Source organism: Triticum urartu, chromosome 7A (assembly GCF_056163025.1).
Source record: "Triticum urartu cultivar PI428250 chromosome 7A, HENAU_Tu73, whole genome shotgun sequence".
In the NCBI taxonomy this organism is placed as follows: domain Eukaryota; kingdom Viridiplantae; phylum Streptophyta; class Magnoliopsida; order Poales; family Poaceae; genus Triticum; species Triticum urartu.
In genome coordinates this window covers 457,361,130-457,385,084 of record NC_141879.1, presented here as the reverse complement: position 1 = coordinate 457,385,084, position 23,955 = coordinate 457,361,130, and the positions used below count along the sequence as shown (strand labels likewise).

At 50.9% G+C, this 23,955-nt stretch overlaps 2 protein-coding genes, 1 non-coding gene and 1 pseudogene across 4 annotated transcripts; 2 read left to right on the top strand and 2 right to left on the bottom strand.

Annotated features, from left to right (window-relative positions):
* The first annotated feature begins 324 nt into the window (after positions 1–324).
* On the top strand, positions 325–3,912 carry LOC125524621 (kelch repeat-containing protein At3g27220-like; annotated as a pseudogene). Its single transcript, XR_015611582.1, has 7 exons — positions 325–713; positions 808–1,011; positions 1,594–1,823; positions 2,277–2,447; positions 2,677–2,782; positions 3,091–3,298; positions 3,420–3,912. The product of XR_015611582.1 is annotated as a kelch repeat-containing protein At3g27220-like (transcript).
* Positions 3,913–5,955: 2,043 nt separating this feature from the next.
* LOC147959929 (uncharacterized) lies at positions 5,956–7,760 on the bottom strand. Its single transcript, XM_087533043.1, has 2 exons — positions 6,510–7,760; positions 5,956–6,348 (listed from the first exon to the last, which is right to left on the bottom strand). Exons 1-2 carry the CDS (start codon positions 7,758–7,760, stop codon positions 5,956–5,958), a joined length of 1,644 nt encoding a protein of 547 aa, XP_087389169.1.
* Positions 7,761–16,067: 8,307 nt separating this feature from the next.
* Positions 16,068–19,085, top strand: LOC125528716 (zinc finger CONSTANS-like protein (DUF3537)). Its single transcript, XM_048693149.2, has 4 exons — positions 16,068–16,659; positions 17,465–17,896; positions 17,992–18,304; positions 18,472–19,085. The coding sequence occupies exons 1-4, from the start codon at positions 16,141–16,143 to the stop codon at positions 18,642–18,644; spliced, it is 1,437 nt and encodes a 478-aa protein (XP_048549106.1). The 5' UTR covers positions 16,068–16,140; the 3' UTR covers positions 18,645–19,085.
* Positions 19,086–19,358: 273 nt separating this feature from the next.
* On the bottom strand, positions 19,359–22,371 carry LOC125528717 (uncharacterized). Its single transcript, XR_015609973.1, has 3 exons — positions 22,290–22,371; positions 20,701–21,903; positions 19,359–20,620 (listed from the first exon to the last, which is right to left on the bottom strand). It is a non-coding gene; the product is annotated as an uncharacterized LOC125528717 (transcript).
* Between the last annotated feature and the right edge of the window lie 1,584 nt (positions 22,372–23,955).

Genomic DNA, 23,955 nt, shown 5'->3' with positions numbered 1-23,955 from the left:
GTAAAGCCCATTTTCATTCCACACGGATTTGACTGGCAACCGCAACCACGAACCAACCTCTGGTTGAGATCGTTAGGTGAACAGTGATATCATTAACCCATCAGGGTTCAAATCCTGGTGCTCGCATTTATCCTGGATTTATTTCAGAAATTCCGGCGATACGTTTTCAGTGGGAGGAGACATTTCCGTCGACTACGAGGCGCCTACGATGACTTCGTAAAATCTCAAGATGATATGCCGGCTCAGTCTTTCGGAGGTGCTCATAGGAATAAGGTGTACGTGTGTGTGTTCATAGGGATGAATGTATGCGCGTGTATATGAACGCTTAGGTCTGTACTGATTGCTAAAAAAAAGACTGGCAACCGCAACCAAATGCGTCCTTAGAGTTGCCCTAACAAGGAAACCGCGGGCTCACCCGCCCACGCTCCGGCGGCCGCCAACGATTTTCCCCTCCTCTCACACCGGGCAGCGTCTCTCGCTCCGACCGCCTTTATCTCGCCAATGACGCCGGCTCTCCCCTCCTACACGGCACACGCCGATTCCTTTCCACCATGGCTGCGCCGGCGCCGCCAACCACAAGCTCCAAGCCGCCCCTCCCCCCGCGGCTCGCCGTGCCGCTCGCCCTCGCGCTCCTCCTCGCTCTCGCATTCGTCGCCGACTTCCTCTCCTATTCCTCCGCCATCAGCCCGGCCGTCTCCTCCTCTTCCAAGACGGTAGCTAACCACCCTCCCCGCCCAACTCTACTTGGGTTCTCATCGACGTTGCCTTGACATGGACGCGCGCCACCGTTCAATCTCTCGTGTGCAGGTAAAGGAGGGTAATATTGACGATACGAAGCTTCGCAATGGATCACCGACGGTGAGACACCTCAACGCCACGTTCTCGGACCTGCCGGCGCCGCACTGGGAGTGGGAGGAGATGCCGCCGGCGCCCGTTCCCCGGCTTGACGGGGCGTCCGTGCAGATCGGGGACCTCCTCTACGTCGTCGCAGGGTACGGGAGCCTCGACCATGTGAGTAACTCAACTCACTCACTTCGTGCAGACTGCAGAGTTGTTGCCTCGTTGTTCCTTAACCTATATTTATATATATATATATATATATATATATATATATATATATATATATATATATATATATATATAGCGAGTAGGATTTCACACTTGAGAACTGAGATGAGATGATTACTTGTACTCCTAGCCGCCGCTGGTAAATGCTCAGCAGTGCCCTGTTATGGATGAAGCAAGCAAATCATATAGCTGAGCAATCTCATATCCTGCGACCGCCCTACTCTGGAGTTGAATTCTAACGCAGGATATTACGAAGGACGGTTAACAACTTAACATTGCAAGTATTAGTTGTAAATTAATTTGATCTACTCCAGACTTTTGCTGAAAACTGCTACTACCAGTAGTGTAAAGGTTAAAATAGTAGCTGACTAACTGTATATTTGGATTTGAATCACAAGTTTACAACTGATGCTTCAGCAGAAGTAAAGCAAGTCTGATTATGTTTTGTTTGGCAAATGGTTACCGCGGCCACAGGCTGACACGAACCCCATTTGTGATATTTTGCTTTGCTTCACGCCATTTCAGGTCCATTCTCATGTGGATGTGTACAATTTCACTTCTAACACATGGACTGGAAGGTTTGATATGCCCAAGAAGATGTCATATTCACATTTAGGGATGGCCTCAGATGGGAGATACATCTATGCAGTGTCTGGACAATTTGGTCCACAGTGTCGGCCAGCTGTGAGCCGTAATTTTGTTCTAGACACAAAGTTAAGGAAGTGGGACGAATTGCCTCCTTTACCTGTTCCTAGGTATGCATTTCAGCCTATAATTACCTGTTCAATAGACTCAAAATGGTGCATATGCGTTGCTGTAATATTCGTTTTGGCTGCTATCAATATCTATATGTTCCTTCTGACTTTATTCTGTTCAAGCATTGCTTATCCAGTTTACTGTTTATCACACACAAGAGGCAAGACAGTTGCATAATCCAATAGTGGCAATCATGTTCGTTTGTAATTTAGTGCCATGATAATGCCGTAACTGATATTCGCTCATATCCCGTGAGTCAAATTGTACTACTGTATTCTTAGCTTGATATTGTTAACAGTTTGTTCAGACATACTCCTAGAATCTCATTCAATATGCTCCATTGGCCCTGTTTTGACTGCAGCTATAATGCTGGAGCTATGAAATGGTCCATGCTTATACTATATGCTGTTATAACTATCAAGATCCGAAGCTTACTCTATGACATGCTGTAGGTATGCACCAGCTACTCAACTTTGGCGTGGGCGGCTTCATGTGATGGGTGGTGGCAAAGAAGACCGCCATGAACCTGGATTAGAGCACTGGAGCCTTGCTGTGAAGGATGGCAAAGCATTGGAGAATGAGTGGCGAGCTGAAATACCGATACCACGTGGTGGACCTCATAGGTGAATTTGTGTGGCTATTGTGATGCATTATTTATATGCAATTGCCCATTGAGATATTCACCTCTTTCTAAGCTTTCTAAGAATAAAAATAGGTGTCCTGTGCTTGAAGACTAAATATCCATTGATTTGTAGTACTATTGGCACCCTCTCCGTGGATAGGGGATACTTCTTAGAATTATTTTCAGATGAACAAATATGTCGATAATTTCTTACATCCATCTTTTGGCAGGGCATGTGTTGTTGCTAATGACAAACTCTTTGTGATTGGTGGTCAAGAGGGAGACTTCATGCCTAAACCAGGGTCACCTATTTTTAAATGCGCAAGGAGGCATGAGGTATGTATGTGCATGCTAATATAACATCAAACCTTGAAATATAAGAGTGCTTCCTGTACACGACATTTCTCTATTTTGCAACCAAGATATGCATTTTTCCATGCTTAGTAACGTACAATATAAAGCATACACGGGAAAGTTGAATACTCATACGTTTTCTCTAACAAAAAGCGTTGCTGCACCTAGTAAATGTGCTTTCTTGTATTCAGGCTTTAACCTATTGTTGTGCAATAACTGATAGTCTTGATTCACGGTCTGTCGCTAAAGTTTTTACCAGAAGCATGATTATGTTAGATATTGTTTTGCAGGTTGTTTATGGTGATGTGTATATGCTAGACAATGAAGCTAAATGGAAGCAAACTGTCTCCAATGCCAAAGCCAGATTCCCACATAGAATTTGCATGGGTCATTGTTAATAACTCCATAGTAATTGTTGGCGGAACTACCGAGAAGCACCCTATCACCAAAAAGATGATTCTTGTTGGTGAAGTCTTCCGGTTTGATTTGGAAACATTGGTGTGTTCTATCTCATATGTAAATTATTTTGCTTGTTCATATTAGCTATGTTATGATTATTTTCCTCTGAATATTAGGACATGACTAAGTGGCTTAACATTTGCCATGCCATTTTTTGCAGAAATGGTCAGTCATTGGTCGTATGCCTTTCCGGATCAAGACAGCCTTAGCTGGTTATTGGGATGGTTGGCTCTATTTCACTTCTGGGCAGAGGGATAGGGGACCTGATAATCCAAGTCCTAAGAAAGTTGTTGGTTCTATGTGGAGAACGAAACTGCACGTCTAGTGTCCAATGTTTGAACCAGAGGTTTCTGTATATTCTTAACCTACTCCCTCCGTCCCAAAATCAGTGTCTCAAGCTTAGTACAATTTTGTACTAAAGTTAGTACAAAGTTGAACACTTACTTTGGGACGGAGGGAGTATATGTGTTCCCATTTTCGAGCAGCTAGAGTTCCTACGAGCTGACTTGTATTCTGCTTCACCATTGTGAATACTGTACCTATCTTGAGTATCACTACAAATCTGAATTTCTAGGAAACCGGCTTCAAATTTGGCAGAGGATTTTAGCCTTGTAAGCAGTGCTGCCTTATGCAGAAGTTCCTTGTGGATCATATATGTGTGCCTGTCTCCATTTTCTAATTGATATGGCGTTCCCAGCAGTCCTTGCAAACTTTCTGCTGTTCAGTTCTTAATGTTGTTTACTTGTTGTGGTTCTCACGTTTGGAATTGGAAGCTGGATTTTGGAGATGTGTTTCATTCAAACAACCGAAAGCAGCCTTTGGCAACAATCTTGCCGTTCGGTAGAGGTTATCAACTAGCAACTTTTGTGGAGGATATGTTCTTCGCTGGAAATATTTAATATTGAATGGATGAAAGCTATTATATGACCAAGTTTCTTCCTAGCTGTACAAACAGAATGGTGTTGAATTTGCTTCTCCCCTTTGCTTTTTGGCTAATCTGTAAACGTTATGATGCACTTTGATCTAAATACCTCAAGGCCACCGATTTGAATAGCACGCCATAGCGTTCTGACTTCTGAGCAATGTCCCGCTAAGTGAAATTAGTGTACAATCATCCTCTATTGCATGACATGGCTTCGCTATAGCGGATTTTAAGAGCTACGCTATTTTGACATAGCATGCTATTTTTTTTTCATTGCTCAAGACACATCCATTACTGTTGTTCATACATGGTTGTGGGCTGTGGTTGCGTACTTGCCTTTAACAATTGAGATAGCTAGCTGCCTTTTACAATTTGCTATTGAAAATGAATCATTTTTTGCTGATATTTTCCTCGCACGTTTGCCTTGAGACAATTATTACAATTGATATGGCAAAGATCCTTTTTTTGTCTTACTGCCTTTTACAAATTATGAAGACTCTTCCCATTTTCTGACCATGTCATATATCTCTCTTTTGGAATTTAATTCTTCAAGCACACATAAGCAATGATCGTTGATTTCAATCTTTCTGTAAAGATAATGATTTGAAAAAGGTAACCATGACAAATTATTTGCATATTTAATTATTTGTTTAGGGCGGCAGTAGCCTTGACAACACAATTCCAGCACCAACCATTGCTGCACCTTTTCTTCAAGAACTAGTTTGCCCACTAGAACAATTATTGGACCAATAATAACATTACTAATTTTTTGTTACATTATACTTTTCCTAGTGCAGTTGGCGGATGACGCGCTGGCTGGATGACAGTGACCGAGGCATTCAGGCCTAAACTTTGCCAGCATTCGCAGGGCACTGGCATGCGCTTAACAATGACTCATCACATGGCGAGACCGACTGGGCTTATCACCTTCATTAGTAAAATCTGACCTCCTTTGTGCCCTAGACGCCCGGCCGGTTTGGCGGTGGCGCGCGTCTGGCCGCCGACGAGCCGTCGTTGTCGTCGCTGGGCAACTTGCATGGCCACCAACTCCCACCACAGAGATGTGTCGACTTCATTTTGCAAGTACTGGTACAAGTATGATCGTAATTCCATTTGAATGGTCGAAATTCCCATTTGAGACCAAGTTGATCTTCAAGACGGACACGAGGGGCAACTGTTACACGCAGCACAGGCCAATTAATTTGTTCATTAAATTAGGAAGGGGATTTTACCGGCAGCACAGGTCTACATCGAAATCATACGTGATCATGGCTAACTAATGCTTTCCCCTCGACCTTAGGCACGCTGCCGTGGTGTGGTTCATGGCGGGCAATGGCAAGCTGGGTGTGTGCTGGCTGCTCCTTTTCTGAACACTTTTCCTTGGCAGTTTCTTCACGTGGCGGAACCAATCAAACACGGTTGATCCTCAGTGGGTATTCTTTTCAGTGTATATTTTTCTTCTTTCTTTTATTTTGTCAAAATGGGATCTGCTTTGACTCCAGACCCGATCACCCGATACATTCGTCATGGCAGCACATGACCCAAACGCAACCATTGAGAAAATAATTAACTGGTTATTTGGATAATGTAGACAAAGAAAGAGCCAGACGCTACTAGTGTTCTTTTTTTTTTGAATTTTCACCGGGGGCGAGGGGGGGGGGGGGGGGGGGGGAACCCCCTCCGCCACCTGAATATATTGCGTAAAGAGGCATAGCCCTTAAAGTCAGATTACATAGAGACGGAGAGATATACAGGGGAGAAGAGGAGAACTACATCAGACTACCTCACCCCTTGTTCGAAGCACCGACAACCAAACATCTATGTGGGAGCGATCGGCAACTTTCAGCCGAGCACGCCAGAGCACCGTCTCATCTCTGCAGGCCTTCAACGTAGCAACAAGGGACTGCGGATCCTCTCTGAAGACGACAGCGTTCCGTCGCTTCCAGAGCCTCCAGCAGCAGAGTAGGACGAAGGCAGCCGGCGAGGCATCACCAACCGCCGGAGAGACATCCAGGCGATGAAGAGACCCAACCACAGCCCCATTTGGCGACACGCCGATGCTACGCCAAAACTGCACCGCGAACGGGCAGCCAAAAAAGAGATGGTTGGCGGTCTCCAGAACAGCATCACAGCAGGGGCACCCTGCCTCCGCCGCCGTGAGGATGGTCTTACGGCAAAGCACATCCCGTGTGTGGATGCGAGACATGGAAAGCAGCCACCCGAAGAATTTGACTCGCGATGGCGCCCGGGACGACCAAAGGAAGGATGCCGACGGAGACTCCACCCCACCGAAGCGTGAGAGGGCGTAAACACCACGGGACGAGAGACCTCCACCGGGGGCAGCGCACAGAGCGGCGACTCGGGAGTCCGGTCCACTTGCTGGGGGGAATCATCCATCAGTAGTTGGACAACAGCGCACTCCTCCACGGCCCTAGGGGTGAGCCGGGGCACCAGCAAGGCACGCACCCCTTGCCTACGCGCCGCCCACACCGAGGTCTCCGAGCAGGCCGCGTGGGTGTAGAGGGCAGGGAAGGCAACCCGGATCACCCCACAGGCGAGCCAGTCGTCGTGCCAGAACGAGGTCGCTCTCCCGTCCCCAACAGCGCCCCTGGTGAGGGATCGGTAGATGGGCAGCAGACCTAGGAGGGCACCCCAATGCTCGCCTTGGAGGGGGAGCGGCCGCGCCCAAGGAGGGCCCGTCCATCCAGCTGGCCCCAAACCCAGGCGGCCCATCGGGACGGCACACCGGAGTGAAGGCGATGGAGCAGCTTGAGGAGGAGGCAATCGTTCTGGACTCCAAGCGCCCGGACTCCGAGCCCTCCCTCCGCCTTGGCCCAGCAGACGCGGTCCCAGGCGACGAGGCATTGAGCACCAGAAGCCCGGTCTGCAACATTCCAGGAACGCCCGGCGTAGCCCGTCCAGCCTAGAGATAATGGCCGGCGGAAGGCGCATGGCAGCCATGGCATAAGTGGGGATGGAGTCCAGGACCGCGTTGATGAGCACCAAGCGTCCTGCTGGGGATAGCAGCCTCGCCCGCCACCCCGCCAAGTATCGATCAACCTTGGCGAGCATGGGAGCAAAATCTTCGAGCTTGAGCTTGTCGCAGGAGAGCGGCAACCCCAGATAAGTTTGTGGGAAGGAGCCCACCGTGCACTCGAATGCAGCCACTACGGCCTCGAGCACCTCCGGGGCAACATGCATGGGGACGAGAGTGCTCTTGGTGAAGTTGATGACGAGGCCCGTCGCGGAGGCGAAGAGGTCAAGGGTGCCACGCAGCCGAGTCGCCCCCTCCGGGCAGGCGCGCATTATGATCAGAGTGTCGTCGGCGTACTGGAGCACCACAGGCGGCGCCCCCTCACATAGCGGATGTCGCAGAACCCCGTCCGCCCGGATCATGCGCTGGAGCACGTCGGCGACCAGGAGGAACAGGTATGGTGAGACAGGGTCCCCCTGCCGCAGCCCCTTGCGGACCGCGAACCACCTCCCAGGCACCCCATTCAGGAGGACGACAGCCTTCGAGGACTTGAGAATGAGATCCATCCAATCACACCAAGCTGTCGGGAACCCCCGAACCTCCATGATCCGTCGAAGGCTGGGCCAGGCAATGGAGTCGAAGGCTTTGGCAAAGTCGAGCTTGAACACCAGCGTCGGGCCCCCCCCCGCTTGCAGCAGCACTGCACGAGCTCCGCCGCATAAACGAAGTTCTCCGAGATGCTGCGCCCGGTCAGGAAGCCGGACTGGTCCGCGTCGATGAGGTCGCCGATCTGACGCTGGAGGCGCGAAGTCAGCCCTGGACAGAGGATTTTAACGTCCCCGTTCTGAAGAGAGACGGGGGAAAATCGCCAGGTGAAGGCACGCCCTCCTTCTTGGGGAGCAGAGTGATGAGGGCCCTGTTTATCCCGTCGAGGCACGCGGTGCCGCCATGCACCTCGTCAAAGAAGCACTGAAGGTCTCCAGAAACCGCCGACCAGGCGGCCTGGTAGAAGGCGGGGCCAAGCCCGTCCGGGCCAGGGGCGCTAGTCCGGTCAAGCACGAAGACCGCGGCGCGGATCTCCGCCCTGGAGAAGGGCGCCACCAGCGGCGCATCGTCGATCGTAGGCACGCCGGCGTACAGGGACGCCAGGTCGAACCCCTAGGAGGTGCGGGGGGGCCGGCCCAGCAGGTTGGAGTAGAACCGCCGCAGCGCCGCCTCCTTGGCGCTGTGATCAACCAGCTCAACAACCGTCGACTGCAAGCACCCGGATGGCGTTCCCCCGATGCCGCTGAGACGCCCGGGCATGGAAGTATCCGGTGTTCTCGTCACCTTCCGCAACGCCCCGGCACTTCCCCCGATGTCGCCAGTAGGCGGCTTGCCGTGCCACAGAGCCAGCCAACGCAAGGCGGGCATCACTCCGCAGCTCGGATTCGGCCAGGGAAAGCCGCCGGTGCTCCTCCAGGTAATCTAACAAGTCAATCAAGAACTGGCAGTTGTTATCAAAAACAGGAATGAACTTGTGTTGTCGTTTCCAAACCTTGGCCGCAGACCTGGGACATTTCTTCTGGCGGGCAAGGCGAGTCGCAGCACAGGGAGAGCTAGGGGCACGCGACCAGGACGGCAAAACCGCAGGGAGGAACAGAGGGTCCAGCAGCCAGGAGGTTTCGAAAAAGAAACGCCCCGCCGGCGGGATGCGGGTAGAGACGGAGACAACCAGGGGGACGTGGTTGGAAGTGATTCTGGTGCGAGAAGCAAGCGTGGAGTCCGGGAAGAGGGAGTCCCAGGCTGCGTCGAAAAAAGCCCGGTCGAGCCGGGCGAGAGTGGGAGGATCACGTTTATTAGACCAAGTGTACAAGTGATCAGTGAGAGGGAGTTCCAGCCATGCCAAGGCGTTGATCATGGCGTTGAAAGCGGACGCGCGGCTGGCGTAAAAACGATCGTTGTTCTTCTCCCTAGGCAGGCGGATGAGATTGAAGTCCCCCACGATCAGCCTTGCCCCATCAATGGCTGGCGACAAGGAGAGCATATCATCAACAAAGGTCGCAGTAAGAGAGTGGTCAGCCGGGGCATAGACGTTAGTTAGGGAGAAGGAGAGGTCGGAGACCGTGGAGGCAAGCTTAGTGGTAAGAGAAAAACACGACCGAGCGCAACTGACAAGGGACAGCTTACGGGGATCCCAAGCCGTGATCACCCCCCCTCGAGACCCATCGGCGTCCTTAGTGACAAACTCAGAGAGATAGGGGGGAGGAAGGACCGAGCTTTGAACACATCAAGAGCCGCGAGCTTGGATTCTTGGAGACACACCACAGTGGGGGACGCGGACGAGATAGAGTTACGAACGAGATCACACTTATCAGGGTCCCCAAGGCCCTGAACATTCTAGAAAAAGAAAGACATGCATTGAACGCGGCTAGCCATGGACACCAGCAGGCACCCAAGGGGGGATACAAACACACACGCTACAACGGGAGTAAGACACCACATCACCCAACCTGACAGCGATAAGGGAAGAACGAAGAAGCAACAAGCCTCGGGCAACACAGCCAGCAGCGGAAACAACCAGGACTCTAATCATGAAGAGGAGCCGACACCGACGAAGACTTGACAGCAGCCGCCGCACGCAGCCCCGCGACGGACGCCGAGGACAGAGGCCGCACCACCGCATCGATGACACGGTCACGCGCCGCCTTGGCCTGGAGACGGGGAGAGCACCCAATCAGGGCGTCCTTAAGAGCACGATGCTTGGCCGCCTTGTCCGCAATTGGAACGAACGCACCCGTGTCAGCCAGAGCCAAACGCGCGCTGCGCCGCTCCGCCTTCTCCCCCAGCCCCGCAAGCCGCGAGCCCGCGCCAGGATCCGCTGCATGGCTATCCATGCAAGGCGGGCCCGCGCCCCCCGCGCCATGCAGGCTACGTCGTCGGGCAACTCAGTGATTTGCACCGAGGAGGCAGAGCGAGGGGAGCCCCAGGCCACCACTGGGGGGCCGTCCTCCCCCACCCCACCAGCGAGCGCCCGGCGGGAGACGGCACCGGGAAGGGGAGGGGCGCCCAGGACCCGCAGGATGGAGTCAAGGGCATCGCCACCGCCCCGGCTGCCGAATCTGCCAACCGGGTGAAACGCCGGGGCCGCGATGTCGCCGTGACGGCGCCGCCCATCGGGCCGGTTGTGGGCGAAGGGGGGAAAGCTGAAGAAGGGCACGTACTCGCCGTTCGCGTCGAAGGAGCGAGACATGGGCCAGACCGCGGCAGGTTCGATGGAGATGGCGCGCGCCTCGAACGGCGCTCCCCACGGCCAAACGTCACACGGGATGTTTCGTGTGCGCTCCAGCAGAACGACGACACGGATCGTGGCGAGCTCGTGACCGGAGAGGGCGCGGGGGTCGATCTCCAGGACACGCCTGAACCCAGAGAAGGCCGCGGGGATGCAAGTCGGGGTCACGTACTCCGCAGGGAAGCCCGTGGCCGGCAAGAGGGCGCACTGCCCAGCACGCTGTGGGACGCGCCTGTACAGCTCCTTGCGATGGAGGTCGATGCGGGCGCCCTGGAAAGGCAGCGGCTGGTTGGCGATGGCCTCCTCGCGATCAGCCCAGGAAGCAAAACGGAGGTAGCAGACGTCGACCGACGAGGGCACCGTGTCGAAGGAGAGGTGCCCTAGGTCGCGCAACATGGCCGACTGCACAACCGACGTCGCGTTGACGAAAGCGTTAGGGGGCTCGATGGAGAGACGGCAAGACGGCGCGCGGCCTCGAGGTTTCCGGGAGGCATAAAAACATCCATGGCAACGGGCGCTGGGATTCCGCCGCAACGGACACCCCACTGCCCGAGGAAACCTCAGAGCCGGAGGAGGTGGAGAGGCGCGAAGAGCTATGCGGCGACGGCGGGTCACGAGGAAGAAGCAGCTCTGGTGGCGCCGCAGGGGCCGCAGCGGCCAGGACGACCGGCTGCGGATGGCCGAGCTCAACCAGCGCATGAGGGGGGGACAGCGGTGGTGAGCGGACCACCGCGTTCAGCGAGATATCACGCGGCGATGGCGAAGGGGAGCGGGCCCGCGAGCTGGACTCACCCACCTCAAGGGCCTCGGAGCGAGGGCCGACGGCAGAGGGCGACGAGCAGCGGAGGGGTAGGGGGTTTGGCGACGGGGGGGAGGTGGAGGCGGTGGCGGCGGGGGGGTGGGGCGGAGCGGGGAAGCAGCACGGCTTGGCACGGCGGACGGGCGAGGAGGGGCCATAGGACAGGAACGGGAGCGAGCGCGGTGGCTGGAGCGGCGGCAACGGCGGCAGCGCACCGGGTCCCGACAATCAACGACGAAGTGCCGCGTCGAGAGGCAGCGAAAACAGCCGCGGAGAGAGAGCGGGGGGGGGGGGGGGGGGTAGGGTGCGACTGCGGGCGGGGGGCAGGGGTAGAAGGGGATAACAGCGCGGAGCGATATGGGCTCTTGTCCCTAGCCCCGGGAGCAGGAGAGGGCGAGTTAAGGCCAAGGGCCCCCACATCCAACGCGCCAATTAACGTGTCATAACTGCATAGGACGGGCGACGCGGCGTGGACCAGCTCCACCCCTCCTGGGCAGAGATAGCTGGGCTACCCGCTCCCCCCCAGCGACCGGATTAATGGAACCCAGCATGGCTTCAGCAGGGACGGGGCAATCCGGGAGCGAAACGTGGCACGCGATGGGACGGGGCAGAAGAGCGGGAAGGCATGACCTAGGCGGAGGCAAGCGGCTACGAGCCGAAAGGCTACGGCGGCGCCCATGCGCATTAACCGAGCGCTTGAAAGCGGTAGGTGGGGCGGACGCGCGGGACTCGAGGGCGATCGAAGCCAACGCGCGCCTCGGCCACCGACAGACACAGCTTGAGCTGCACCGCTGCCGACGCGCCGACGCGGGACTCGACCATGAGCTTGGCGACGGCCTCGCTAGCCACTTGGATGGAGAAAATCAGGGGCTCCGTCTGCACCGCAACAAGGCGAGCGGGGCGTGCGCGGAAGAGGATCAAGGCAAGGGTGGAGAGAGAGACAGCGGAAAGAGGGGGGGCCCGTCGGGGGGACGACCACCCACACCGTCCCAGGACTGAGAGGCGAGCCAGGACGAGGGTTGAAGACGACACTGGACCGAAGGGAGGAGAAAACACGGTCTTGGAAGGCTTTACCTGGACGAGGCACGACGCAGAAAGCTCTACCCGAAACGTGAGACTTCTTGCCGCCGTCAGAACCGCCAGGTCGACGGCCAAGAGCTGGAGCAGACGGCGCGGTGGGCAGCAGGGGGTGGGTGGGTGGGGGCGTGAGTGGCGGCGGGCGGGGTTGAGATGGGCGGGGCGACGGTGGGGCGTCGGCGGGATCGCCTGGCCTGTCGCCAGAGTTCACGCCCGACTCCATCTCTCCTCCGTACACTACTTGTGCCCGCTACTAGTGTTCTCTATATCTGGGCACAAAGTTGGGAGTGATCACTAAAGGATCAGACAACGGTAGTTGTTTGTGACGTGGCACATACTCCATATTTTGTTGGAAGAAGCCTCTACAAGTCACTCACATGCAGTGGCGGATCCAGAAATTGAACTTAGTCGGGGCGGAACATTTGAGGTATAAATTATTTGATTGACAAACGCAAGTCCGCTGAACCAAAACTCATAAAATTCAAATATGAAGCTAGATGCACTCAGAAATTAACATAACCAATGATTAAGAACAGTTTGAGATTCTCAACAACTAGGCGATGTTCCATCAAAAATCACAAAATCTAACATGAATGTCATAGAGAACTACTAACATGAGAGCACCTTCGGGAATCCTACCTTGTGGCCGCCTCCTCCCAAAAAATTAGGGATCTCTGCCTCCCGCCGGCGCTGTCGACGTTCCGCCTTGTTTCCAATGGTCTTAGGGCCATGAGGGTGTCGTGGATCCCGCCTTTACCCATGAGAGGGTTCCGTTTTTAGATGTGTCTTCGAGATTTATTAGGGGTTTGTGTCCTGCTTGGAAGGCGGGACGGCGGCGGCTGGCTGAAGATGAAATAAGGTCCTCCCTGCCTAGCCCTCATTCCGGTGGTGCATCTAGCATTGTCGGTGGGCGTGTGGAGGCGTGTCTCTGGCGGATCTATGTTTGATGGATTTGCTCAGATTTGTTCATGTTTATCTATGTTTGTGTGTTTTCAGGTTGGATCACTCCGATCTACGGTACTTTTCATTGACGATGGTGGTTGTTTGGTGAACAAATTGGATATCAATATAGAATATGTCTTGAAACAAGTATTGGAGTTGGACTACTTGCTGATTGTCTGATTGCGCTTGGAGATGGACTACATACAGAAATTGAAGGTCAACAACATAAGGAAATGGATTGGCTCTGGACCAGGTGCCCGGTGGCCGGCGGCCGGGCCGCCGCCGAGGCGGAGCTCTGTGGCAGCTAGGTTAGTCTCGCTAGTCTCTGGCTGCGTGGCTCGATTTGAGAATTGGGGTGTGGACTGCTATTGGGCTTGTGCGTGACCGTGGAGTACAAAACGAATCGTATTATTCGTATACGGGATTTCGGCTACCCGGGGCGGCCGAACATAGTCGCCCCTACCGTGGCGCCGTCACTGCTCGCATGTCAAGTACCAGCTCAAAGAGATGGTTGAGGTCATATACGATAAGCACATGTCTTTTGTACGAACATTTTTTTAAATTTCATTGGGAGTAGAAAAAAATCAGATTTATTATAAAGATTCACTTGAAATACAAAGTATCTATCGAGGTCAATGAACCACTGAAGGACCATTGTTGCCGCCAAACGAGCCGCCGACTCGCGATTGTTGCCGCTCTTGTACTGAAGCCGGACTGACCTTATCGATAACAGCCGGGAAGTCAAGGACTAGCGCCCCGGAGCTGCAATCATCGTCGTTGAATTCTTGAATCGATCTAAAGAACCTTAGACCAAATATAGCCGTCGCGTACGAATGACGAGAAACTCTAACCTCGTCGCCTCAAGGAGCTAGCAGGCATCTAGCTGGAGCTCCGTCTAATCCATCCCAACGAACAAACTTGAGGAGGATCGAAACCCGAAAGACTGACTCGAAGAAGGAGCGCCGCCATCCTTCCAAACGCCACCCCTGCGTGGACTAAAACCCTACCGATCTATCGAGATTCTAAGACCACTGAACGACCACTATTGCCGCCAGAACGAGCCGCCGACGCGCTGCTGTCGCCGCTCCCTTATTAGAGCCGGCTTGACCTTGTCGATGATAGCCGGAAAGTCTTTGTGCATGTGCCCCTAAGGACCAGCGCCCTAGAGCCGCAATCATCGTCGTTGAACTCTTGCATAGATCTGAAGCACTTGAACCAGATCTCGTCACATGACGAAAAACCCTAACCTCACCGCCCCAGGGAGATGGCATGAATGTAAGTTGGAGCTCCATTGACTACGTACAGATGGACGGACTCGTATCCTGAAAGATAAACTCGAAGAAGAAGCGCCGCCATCCCTCCGAGCGCCGCACTTGCAATGACTAAAAAACCTAACCTAAACTACTAGCCGGAGCGGAGGCACTGGGATTCGCCTCCTCGACACCAATTGTCGGAGCGGCAGGCAAAGGGAAGCCGAATCCACGGGTTGGCCGATGAAATTTGGAGGGGAGAGTTCGCCCTAGCAATCAATGGTTAGGGAAGGGCAACGAGAATGCAACAGGATTTTATGATTTATATGTCACAAAAATTACATGATTAGAATCTTCTTTCGAATAAAAATTCAACCATAGACTTTTTATAGCATACTATAAGGGGCGTGCTACACGTCGGTCGGCGAAATCCGCCACCCGTCCGATTTGTTGATGCAGCATGTCCATATCGTTCCTCTTGCAACAAGACCTTTGTTGCAAAACCTTCACTTCTCTAATTTTCTATAACACAATCCTTATTGCAAAACCTTCTCTTCTCTAATTTCCTGACAAGACTCATGTTGCGCAAACATCTTTTTCTCTAATTTTCTGCAACAGTACTCTTATTGTAGAAGTTGTAAACGTATATCCGACACATCTAATTTTCTGCAACAAGACCTATGTTGCAAAAGTTGCAACAACATCTCCGGCCCTGTCTCGCACTTGCACAGTCGTCGTCCGCTGCCACCATTCTACAACACCACCGCTGTTGCAGAGATGAGATGAGAAAGAGAGATGTGCTCATGTAGACCACGTGTTGAGCAAGGGAGGCGGCGGACGCCCTGCGCTAGATCGGCCGACTGATTAAAATCATTTTCCATAATATAAATCATATGTTGTTAGTTATATACTCCCTCTGTTCATGAATAAGTACTTCTACCTTTTGTGTTAAGTCAAATATTTTTAATTTTGATCAACTTTAGAAAAAAGCAGTAGCATATATGAAATCAAATTGACATATTATGAAAGTACATTTTAAAATGAATTTAGTGATACTAATTTAGTGTCATGTTGTTATTATTTTTCTATAAAGTTGATGCAGATATACATTTATTCGTGGACGGATGAAGTAAATAGTTAAAATTTGATTCAAAGTACGAAGGAGTCTAATAAACCCGGAGACGGCGAAAGTACAATATAAAAAAATGCGTATTCCTCTGAGATTTTACGTAGTTTTGTAAAATAAAATTCGATTTTGCTCCCTGTCCGTGAGGCTACGAACCGTAGCCAGCCATGTGGAACCTTTCTGGCATCCTTCACACGCAAATCGAAAGGCACCTTGCAAAGGCACCTACACCGTCCTGGGATCCCCGCCACGTGTCCCTTCACTTCCCCGGCGTCGCACGCAACACCGGAGATACCCAAAGCACAGATCTCTTCGCTCCCTCGCCACTCCAACCTGCTCCCCCACCGTTCTGTAAAAAAAAACACCTGCCCCCCACCGACATGTGGGCTCGCCGCTCACCAGTGCGGCCCCACGTGCCCCCGAGCAGAATAAAAGGGCCCACTTCCTCGTCCCCGCCTTCCAACCGCCGGCATTTTACACCTGTGCGGCGTACCCCTCCTTCCTCCCCTTTCCCGCCCTCATGGCCAACGGCGACCGCCTCGCCGGAGCACCGTCCCCGCCGCCCATGCCGCCGCCGCTGCCTCCGTCACTAAGCAGGCCGCCGAATCGGCCACTGTCGGAGAACCACCTGGCGATCTCCGTGCCGCTGCTCTCGCTCGCCGGCTCCGGCGCCGACGCAGACGCGCCGCTGGCGCGGTGGCTCCGGCGGCTCGAGGCGTTCCTCGCGGTGTCGGGGCTCTCTGCCTCGACCCCTCTCGGCGTGGCCTTCGCGGCGTCCGCGCTGGCGGTGGTGGGCGTCGCGCTGCCCGCGATGGCCGTGAGCCTCTCCCCATGCCGCAAGCACGAGCGGGTCTGCGACGACTTCGAGGTTGAGATGTTCGAGGTGTGCGTCATGATGTCGCAGGCGGCGGCCGCGGCCGTCGCCGTCGCCTGCGTGTCGCGGAAGATGGCCATGTACGGCCTCCGCAAGTTCCTCTTCGTTGACCCGGAGCTTGGCATGCGGATCCGCTTCCAGAAGGAGTACGTCGTCAGGATCCAGGTGCTGTCTCGCAGAGCTCAATTTTGGCGTGTGCTTCCATGACTTGCGGACGAATGCCTAGTAGTAACTTTTCCATATGGCCCGTTGATTGGGGGAATTTTTGTGAGAGCTTTGGTATCCTGATTTAGCTGTGAAATGAGGCAAGGAACTTGTCTGGATTCATCTTCAAAGCGAGCAGCCGGATGAATTTCTTGTTATACTGACTAGTAGATGATCAAGTGCAACCGTGCTCCGCGCCATTTTGTCGAAACATAGTGCAACTGAATGATAAATTAAGTGAAATCAGGGAGCATATGATTGCTTTGCGTTGTGCATGGATTTAGGAAGAAACAATACATTGGGAGTCTTGAGACTGTGGATGTAAGATGGTGCTTAGATTCAGGAGGTTTCCTTGTTGCAGCCCATCTGCTAACCTACTGAAAATCTGAAACCTCCTGTCTGGATCCTTTTTTTAATATATATTTCTGCCGCCCTGGATTCATGGGCCTGTCCTTACTTGAGGGCGGGTCGAGGTGATCGATTCTCGGTTATATATGTTGTATATGCATGTCAGCATGTGCCTGCTTGTGTCCGCATGTGAGCGGGGCCATGGGTGTGTTGCAGTCTTGCACTAGCAGGTTTGTGTTTGTGCCACATGTCTGTTTGATTAGTCTCTACTAGTCATAGGTTTAGTTATTTCTAGTGGAAATTTGAATTATGAAATTCCGTGACTAGGACTGCAAACATTATTCATTCATCACTCATAATGTGTATGAGTTTTGTCATTCGATTTTTGTGTTGACAAGTGCTGCGACCCCAATGACAGGACTTCTTCCGAACACTTATGTGGTGGATATTGCCATGCCTTGCTGTGAAGGTCACTCGAGAGATGTTCCGCTTTTCCCACATGTTCCATCAGTCAATTTGGAGGTCATGCATTGTGCTATTTGCTTCCATCATGTCATGGATGTATTTGACCACAATTGTGTTGTCTTCCTGCATGCTTTTCAACTTGGTTTGCAATCTACAAGTTATACACTTTGATGATTACGGAAAAGTTCTAGAGCAAGACGCGGATCCTCTAGTCTATTTGAAAGAGCACCTGCAGCTCCGCCATAATCTCTCCAAAATCAGTCACAGGTTCCGCATGTTCCTTTTGCTGCTCTTCTTTTCTGTTACAGCAAGCCAGTTCGCCATTCTTTACAAGACAACAGCATACAACGGGCCAATCAATTTCACCAATGGTGGTGATATAGCTGTGAGTACCATATGTTCGTTTATTCCAAAAACATCATAAACTTCCCCTTCTGTATGTGGTGTAAATAATATCAGATCATAAATTTTCTGCTGCAGGTATCTTCAGTTGTTCAAGTTGTAGGCCTTGTCCTTTGTTTACATGGAGCTGCTAAAATTTCTCACAGAGCTCAAAACATTGCCGCAATAGCTAGTCGATGGCATGCTTTAGCGACATGCTCGAGTGATTCTACATACGTGAGCACCCCAAATGATTCTGGGAACCTTGTGCCCTTTCCAGCGCATATGTTTCTGAGAGATTACTCGGAAAGTGACTTGGAGTCTATGGAAAGTGGCTCAATGCAAGGCAATTCTCATAACACAGCTCAATTGGCATCTTATATGTCTTCATACCACAAGAGAGAATCGCTTGGTTAGTAAGCTAATGCTTCCTTTAAATTTTGCATTGATAAACCTCGCTTTAAAGCTTCCTTCAAGTTGTGTCGCTAAATCTTTTTTTTATGCTAGCAGTACATGCATAATGTTTTATTTTCCTTCATACAGTGCTCATGCATTTTATTCTACACTTGTGCACTGCAGTGCTCTATCTGCTAACCAACCCTGGGGGCATCACACTATACGGTTGGATTGTCGACCGGACATTCCTCAACACGATCCTGATGCTCGAGCTAACCCTTGTGCTGTTTGTGCTCAGCAAGACCGTTGTGATCCCAGCGAAAACGTTAGTCAACAGTTACATGAGTTTCCCATGAATGGAGTTTGGCGCAAGCTTTAACATTCCGATTTTGGTTTGAAGAGTGTGACACCCAGACACATAGTAGGGTTTGTACACCACACTGGCGAAGATCGGTGCCACCATCGGCAAAGTTGATCCTTCTTGAAGACTAAAATGAACCCGGATCTGAGAACAGCAAGGTTGGTGTTTCTTGATGATTCCCTGCTTGGAGCTTGATCTTTGGGGGCAATGTCTCTTGAACACAAGATTCCGGCTAACGCGAAGCATGCAATTGTTAGACATGGGTTCCCTTTGATCATTGGACTGTATGTAGGATGTTGGGCTCGGTTGTGTTGTGTACAGTTTTTGGACCCGAAGCCAGCATCCCTCTCCCTCCCCATGTGAAGTGATATGGCTGTGCATATGTACATCTGCTCTTGTATTACCACTTGATATCTATGACAAATTCTTTTTTTAACAGTTTTGTCAATGCTACTGGATTGTGTTGCTGCATATTTTTCTTGGCGTAAAGTGGAAAACAATCGAACAAATAATCTACTGTATATGTTATTGAAGCAAACTTTAGGGAGAACGGTCGCTCTGAAAGCACATGAATTCCCACGTTAGTGACAAGAAAAGGGGATTGAAGAAACATTTATGCCTATAGATATACTTCCTTTTGGCACCATCGATCAGAGATTCCAAAGGCGCACAATGTTTCAGCAGAGCACGCAGAACGACAGTCATCATGGAAATTAAACTAGATAACCAGCGAGCATTAGAACATTTCTCAAAAGGTACCTAACATAGCATCTTACTACAGGCAGAAGATCAGAGAGGTCATTAAAAATCACAAGTTGGCATGCAGCATCTGGAGTTCGAAATCAGCAAGAGATCACAACCCTAAGATCTAACACCCCATGTTTTGGATTTCAGGCTCTTGTGCTTCAGAACTGGCCATCCGTTCTACCCCAGCTCTTAGCTAATGTTGGATCCATCTGAATAGCCACCATTCACAACATCCAAAGGTTATCCAGGACAGATTAACCTAAAGAAGAAGTCAACAAAACTGTCATGAGTGTTAGGTTGACACTTGAATTAGATAGATCATTTAATACTTGCTGAAGTAGAACAGAGAAATTGAATATTAACATGAATAGCAACCCGCTTTGCTGGCAACTTCTAAACAGAATTTCCTGCCAGCAAAAGGCTAGAGGCTGGAGAGATCCTTCGTCTTTTTCCTAGTAGACATTCCGTGCAACGAACCATTATTATCAGTAGCCATCTTCCCCCTTTTCCTCTTTTGCTTCCTGCTGGAGAGGGTGCAGTTCCTCTTCAATTCCAAAACCCCGATTGGCTTGTCAAGGACATCTTCACTTGATTTCCCTTTGCATAACATACCAATCACAGCCCTAGATGGTGTAGGGAGATCACATTCATCTTTTTCATCCAGTGAAGTCAAGGATGCACTCCCGGGGTTTTTCAGCCAATCCATGATAGGGTTTTCTTGATCATATAGTGCAACATCCATCATCAATCTGCAAAGATCGAGCTCTTTTTTCCCCTTGCCATCCTTTTCTTCCTTATCTGTTTTAGATTGTTCGAACCGCAGGTTAAGATTGTATCGGACATAGACCAACTTGTGAAGCTTTTCAGAGGTAAGCTGATTTGTCGCTTGTGCATGCATCAATGCATATGTGCTCCAGTTTCGCTCGCACCTACTAGAGGACATACATCGGGACACAATTCGGATCGCATAGCCCTGAAGGAGTTTTACTTCTCCTCCAAAATACGACCACCAAGAAGCTGGGTCCAATGTGCTAGCACAACGTCGAGCAATATCTTTGTCAAACCTCCCGCTAGAAGAACGAAAAGTTTCGAACTGGTCCAGTGCCGCCACTGCATTTGCAGGTGACTCTGCAACCTTCTCAATTGCCATCGTGAATGCTTGCATGTAATCTGGATTGCTTGCAAGATCATGCTTGTAGTGGGCTTCAGGATCAAGCACACCAGCTGTAGAAGAAAGAGAGTTAGATAAATTCACAATGGATGAAGGCCATTAAAAATAAGACACACAGTAACTTAGTCCTTACCTGCAATCATAAGAGTGCCATCATATAGATCTGCAACCCTCCTGTCAACCACATCCATGAAATCGTTCAAATCTTCTGAACCCTCCGGGAAAAGAGATTGTAATTCATCCCTAGCGGCAATCATTCTAGGCATAAATCCAGAAATTGACCTAGTCTTAGGTGAGTCTGCGTGCTGAAGTATGGCATAAAGTGGTCGGATTCTATCTAGTACCCATTTGACATCTTCCCACCAGGAGCAGCTTATCAAGCAGTCATACGTGTAATCATAATCTGCCTCCCTACTCCAAGGGCCATCTTCCCACTCATTCGAGATCATCCACTACCTGAGCTTGTCTTTGTTATCCCAGTAACTTTGTAGACACATAAAGTCAGTTCCGAACCTTGCGGCATTGGGTGGGATCAACTCTCCACCAATCTTGGTTTTCATTTGAGCGTGCAGAGGTTCAGAATAACTATAGAAAAACCTACATATCCGCTTGGCACTGGAGAGCACCGCATCAACCTTGGGGATATTTCCAATTTCCATCAGCATGAGATTAACAGTATGAGCTGCACATGGCTGCCAAACAATGTGCGGATACTCCTTGATGAGTTGCCCGCACGCTTCCTTGAAGTTTGATCCATTCTGTGTCACAATTTGAACTACGAAGCCTTGCCCAATCTCCTCCACAACCACCTTCCTAATCAATTCATAGAGATACGGAACACTCTGCATGCGTCCGGTGGCATCAACAGACTTGTGAAAGTACATGCACCTATCGCAGGAGATCATGAAGTTTACGATGGTTGTCCCAGTAGGTCCTATCCATGAGTCACACATCACAGTAACACCATACAGATCCCACCAACCTTTCCATTCGGTCACACGCTCCATCAATTCGTCATACTCGGACTGCAGGCATGGCCAATCAATTTCTGAACCTGTAGGAACGTCCTGAACCACCGGACCAAGTTGTTGCGTCAATCTCATGGCCTCTTGGAAATGCGGGCAGTCGGCTTTCTCCCCAGGAATGCCATTGGCATGGAAAAACTTGGCCCAAGCCTGCCCAAGCTCCTTAGCTGAATCCTTTTGGAGAACCCCCTGGAGCCGAGGTGGGGCGGGTGCCCTGCGGCAGGAAAGGTCTGAATATATGCTTAAGTCAGTAGTCACTCTCTGCCTACGACTTGGTGCAGACTTGTTCTTTCCACCAGCAACAGTACGACCTGCAATCCGTGTAGGTAAAATTTTCTTAGACCGACATATTCCACCATAGCAACAATCTGTTAGGGGGAGGAGGGATATACCCCATCATATGAACATCCTATCGGAGACAGGAGGCATGTTGCATCACAGATTATGTTCTCGGAGAAACATTACACATTTCCACCACAGATCAAGAACCATACAAGTGGTACGTATCATAACCTAGTGCATTTCGTAGACTGAACCAAACAATGCGGCGATCTACAAGTAGGAGTAGGGAGGAAAGCAAAAGGTGTTGGCACTGCCGCAACCCTAACGCCGTTTGAACCCCGACCCACAACAGATGGATGAGCTCTACAGATCGTTCGGGGACGAGTTCGAGTAGAAGGCTATTAATTAACAGTACCTGAGCGCAAGGCCGCGATGCCGGGGGGGGGGGGGGGGGGGGGGGGGGGGGCAGCTGCTGCTGCTGCTGTTGCTCCCGTCATCAGAGCCCGACTCCATGCGGGGATTGGAGCTCTTGGTCTGGTTCTGGGGAAGACGAAGAAGCCGCCGCCGGATTGTTGGGGGATGTTCTGTTTCTGAGCGTATTATTGGGCCGTTGGGGGATTTTGGGGGGAGAAGCAAGCAGCAATAATACGGCCCAAGTGAATTTCATGAGGTGGAAAGGCTGCATGAAGGTTTGGGAATTTCCTATTTGCCGCTCGTTGCGGCAAGTTGTCGGAGAAACGCACAGGCGAGCGGGCCAACCGACGCGACTGGGCCGGCCCAGAAGGTTCCCTGAACCGGTTTTTTGTTTTTTATTTTTCTTTGTGGTCAGGTTTTTCTTTTTCATTTTGCTGTTTTCATTTTTTTTTCTTTTTCCAGAAATGTTCAAGATTCAAAAAAGTTCAAATTTTGAAAAAAATTTCTGTTTTAAAGTTTTGTTCCTAAATTCAAAAAAGTTTCTTATTTACAAAATATTTCTGTTTTCAAATTTTGTTCTGAAATTTCAAAAATTGTTCGCGTATTTTCTAATTATTTTTTCAAAACAATGTTCACGAATTTTCGAAAATTTTCATTTTTTATATTTTATTTTTCAAGTTAATTTTTATTTTTGAACTTGTTCGAAAATTTCAAAAATTGTTCAGATTTAAAAATATGTTATCATTGTGAAATTTGTTTACAAATTCAATATGTTAGGGGGGGGGAGGGATATATCCCATCATATGAACATCCTAACGGAGACAGGAGGCATGTTGCATCAAAGATAATGTTCTTGGAGAAACATTCCACATTTCCACCACAGATCAAGAACCATACAAGTGGTACGTATCACAACCTAGTACATTTCCTAGACTGAACCAAGCAATGCGGCGATCTACAAGTAGGAAGGAAAGCAAAGGGTGTTCGCGCTGCAACCCTAACGCCGTTTGCCCCGACCCACAACATATGGATGAACTCTACAGATCGTTCGGAGACGAGTTCGAGTAGAAGGTTGTTAATTAGCAGTACCTACACGCAAGGCCGTAATGCCGGGGGGGGGGGGCAGCAGCTGCTACTGCTGTTGCTCCCGTCATCAGAGCCCGACTCCATGCGGCGATTGGAGCTCTGGGCCGGTTTTGGGGAAGATGAAGAAGCCGCCACCGGATTGTTTTTTTAGTGTTGTAACAATTAACAACTCGGAATGTTTTCAGAATGGCTCATGGAAATTCAGTCTTCTATGGATGAAAGTCGCCGCCGGATTGTTGGGGGGTGTTTTGTTTCTGAGGGTATTAGTGGGCTGTTGGAGGATGTTGGGGAGAGGAGCAAGCAGTAATAATACGACCCAAGTGAATTTCATGAGGTGGAAAGGCTGGATGAAGGCTTGCAGCGAGGAGAGCTCCTGTTCGGCGCCTTAGGCGCCCGAACAGGTGGCTGATGCCCACTGTAGCTCCTTTCTGGGCTGGCCCGTGATGGCAATGTTGGGGAACGTAGTAATTTCAAAATTTTCCTATGCACACACAGGATCATGGTGATGCATAGCAACGAGAGGGGGGGTGTTGTCTATGTACCCTCGTAGACTGTAAGCGGAAGCGTTTATCAACGCGGTT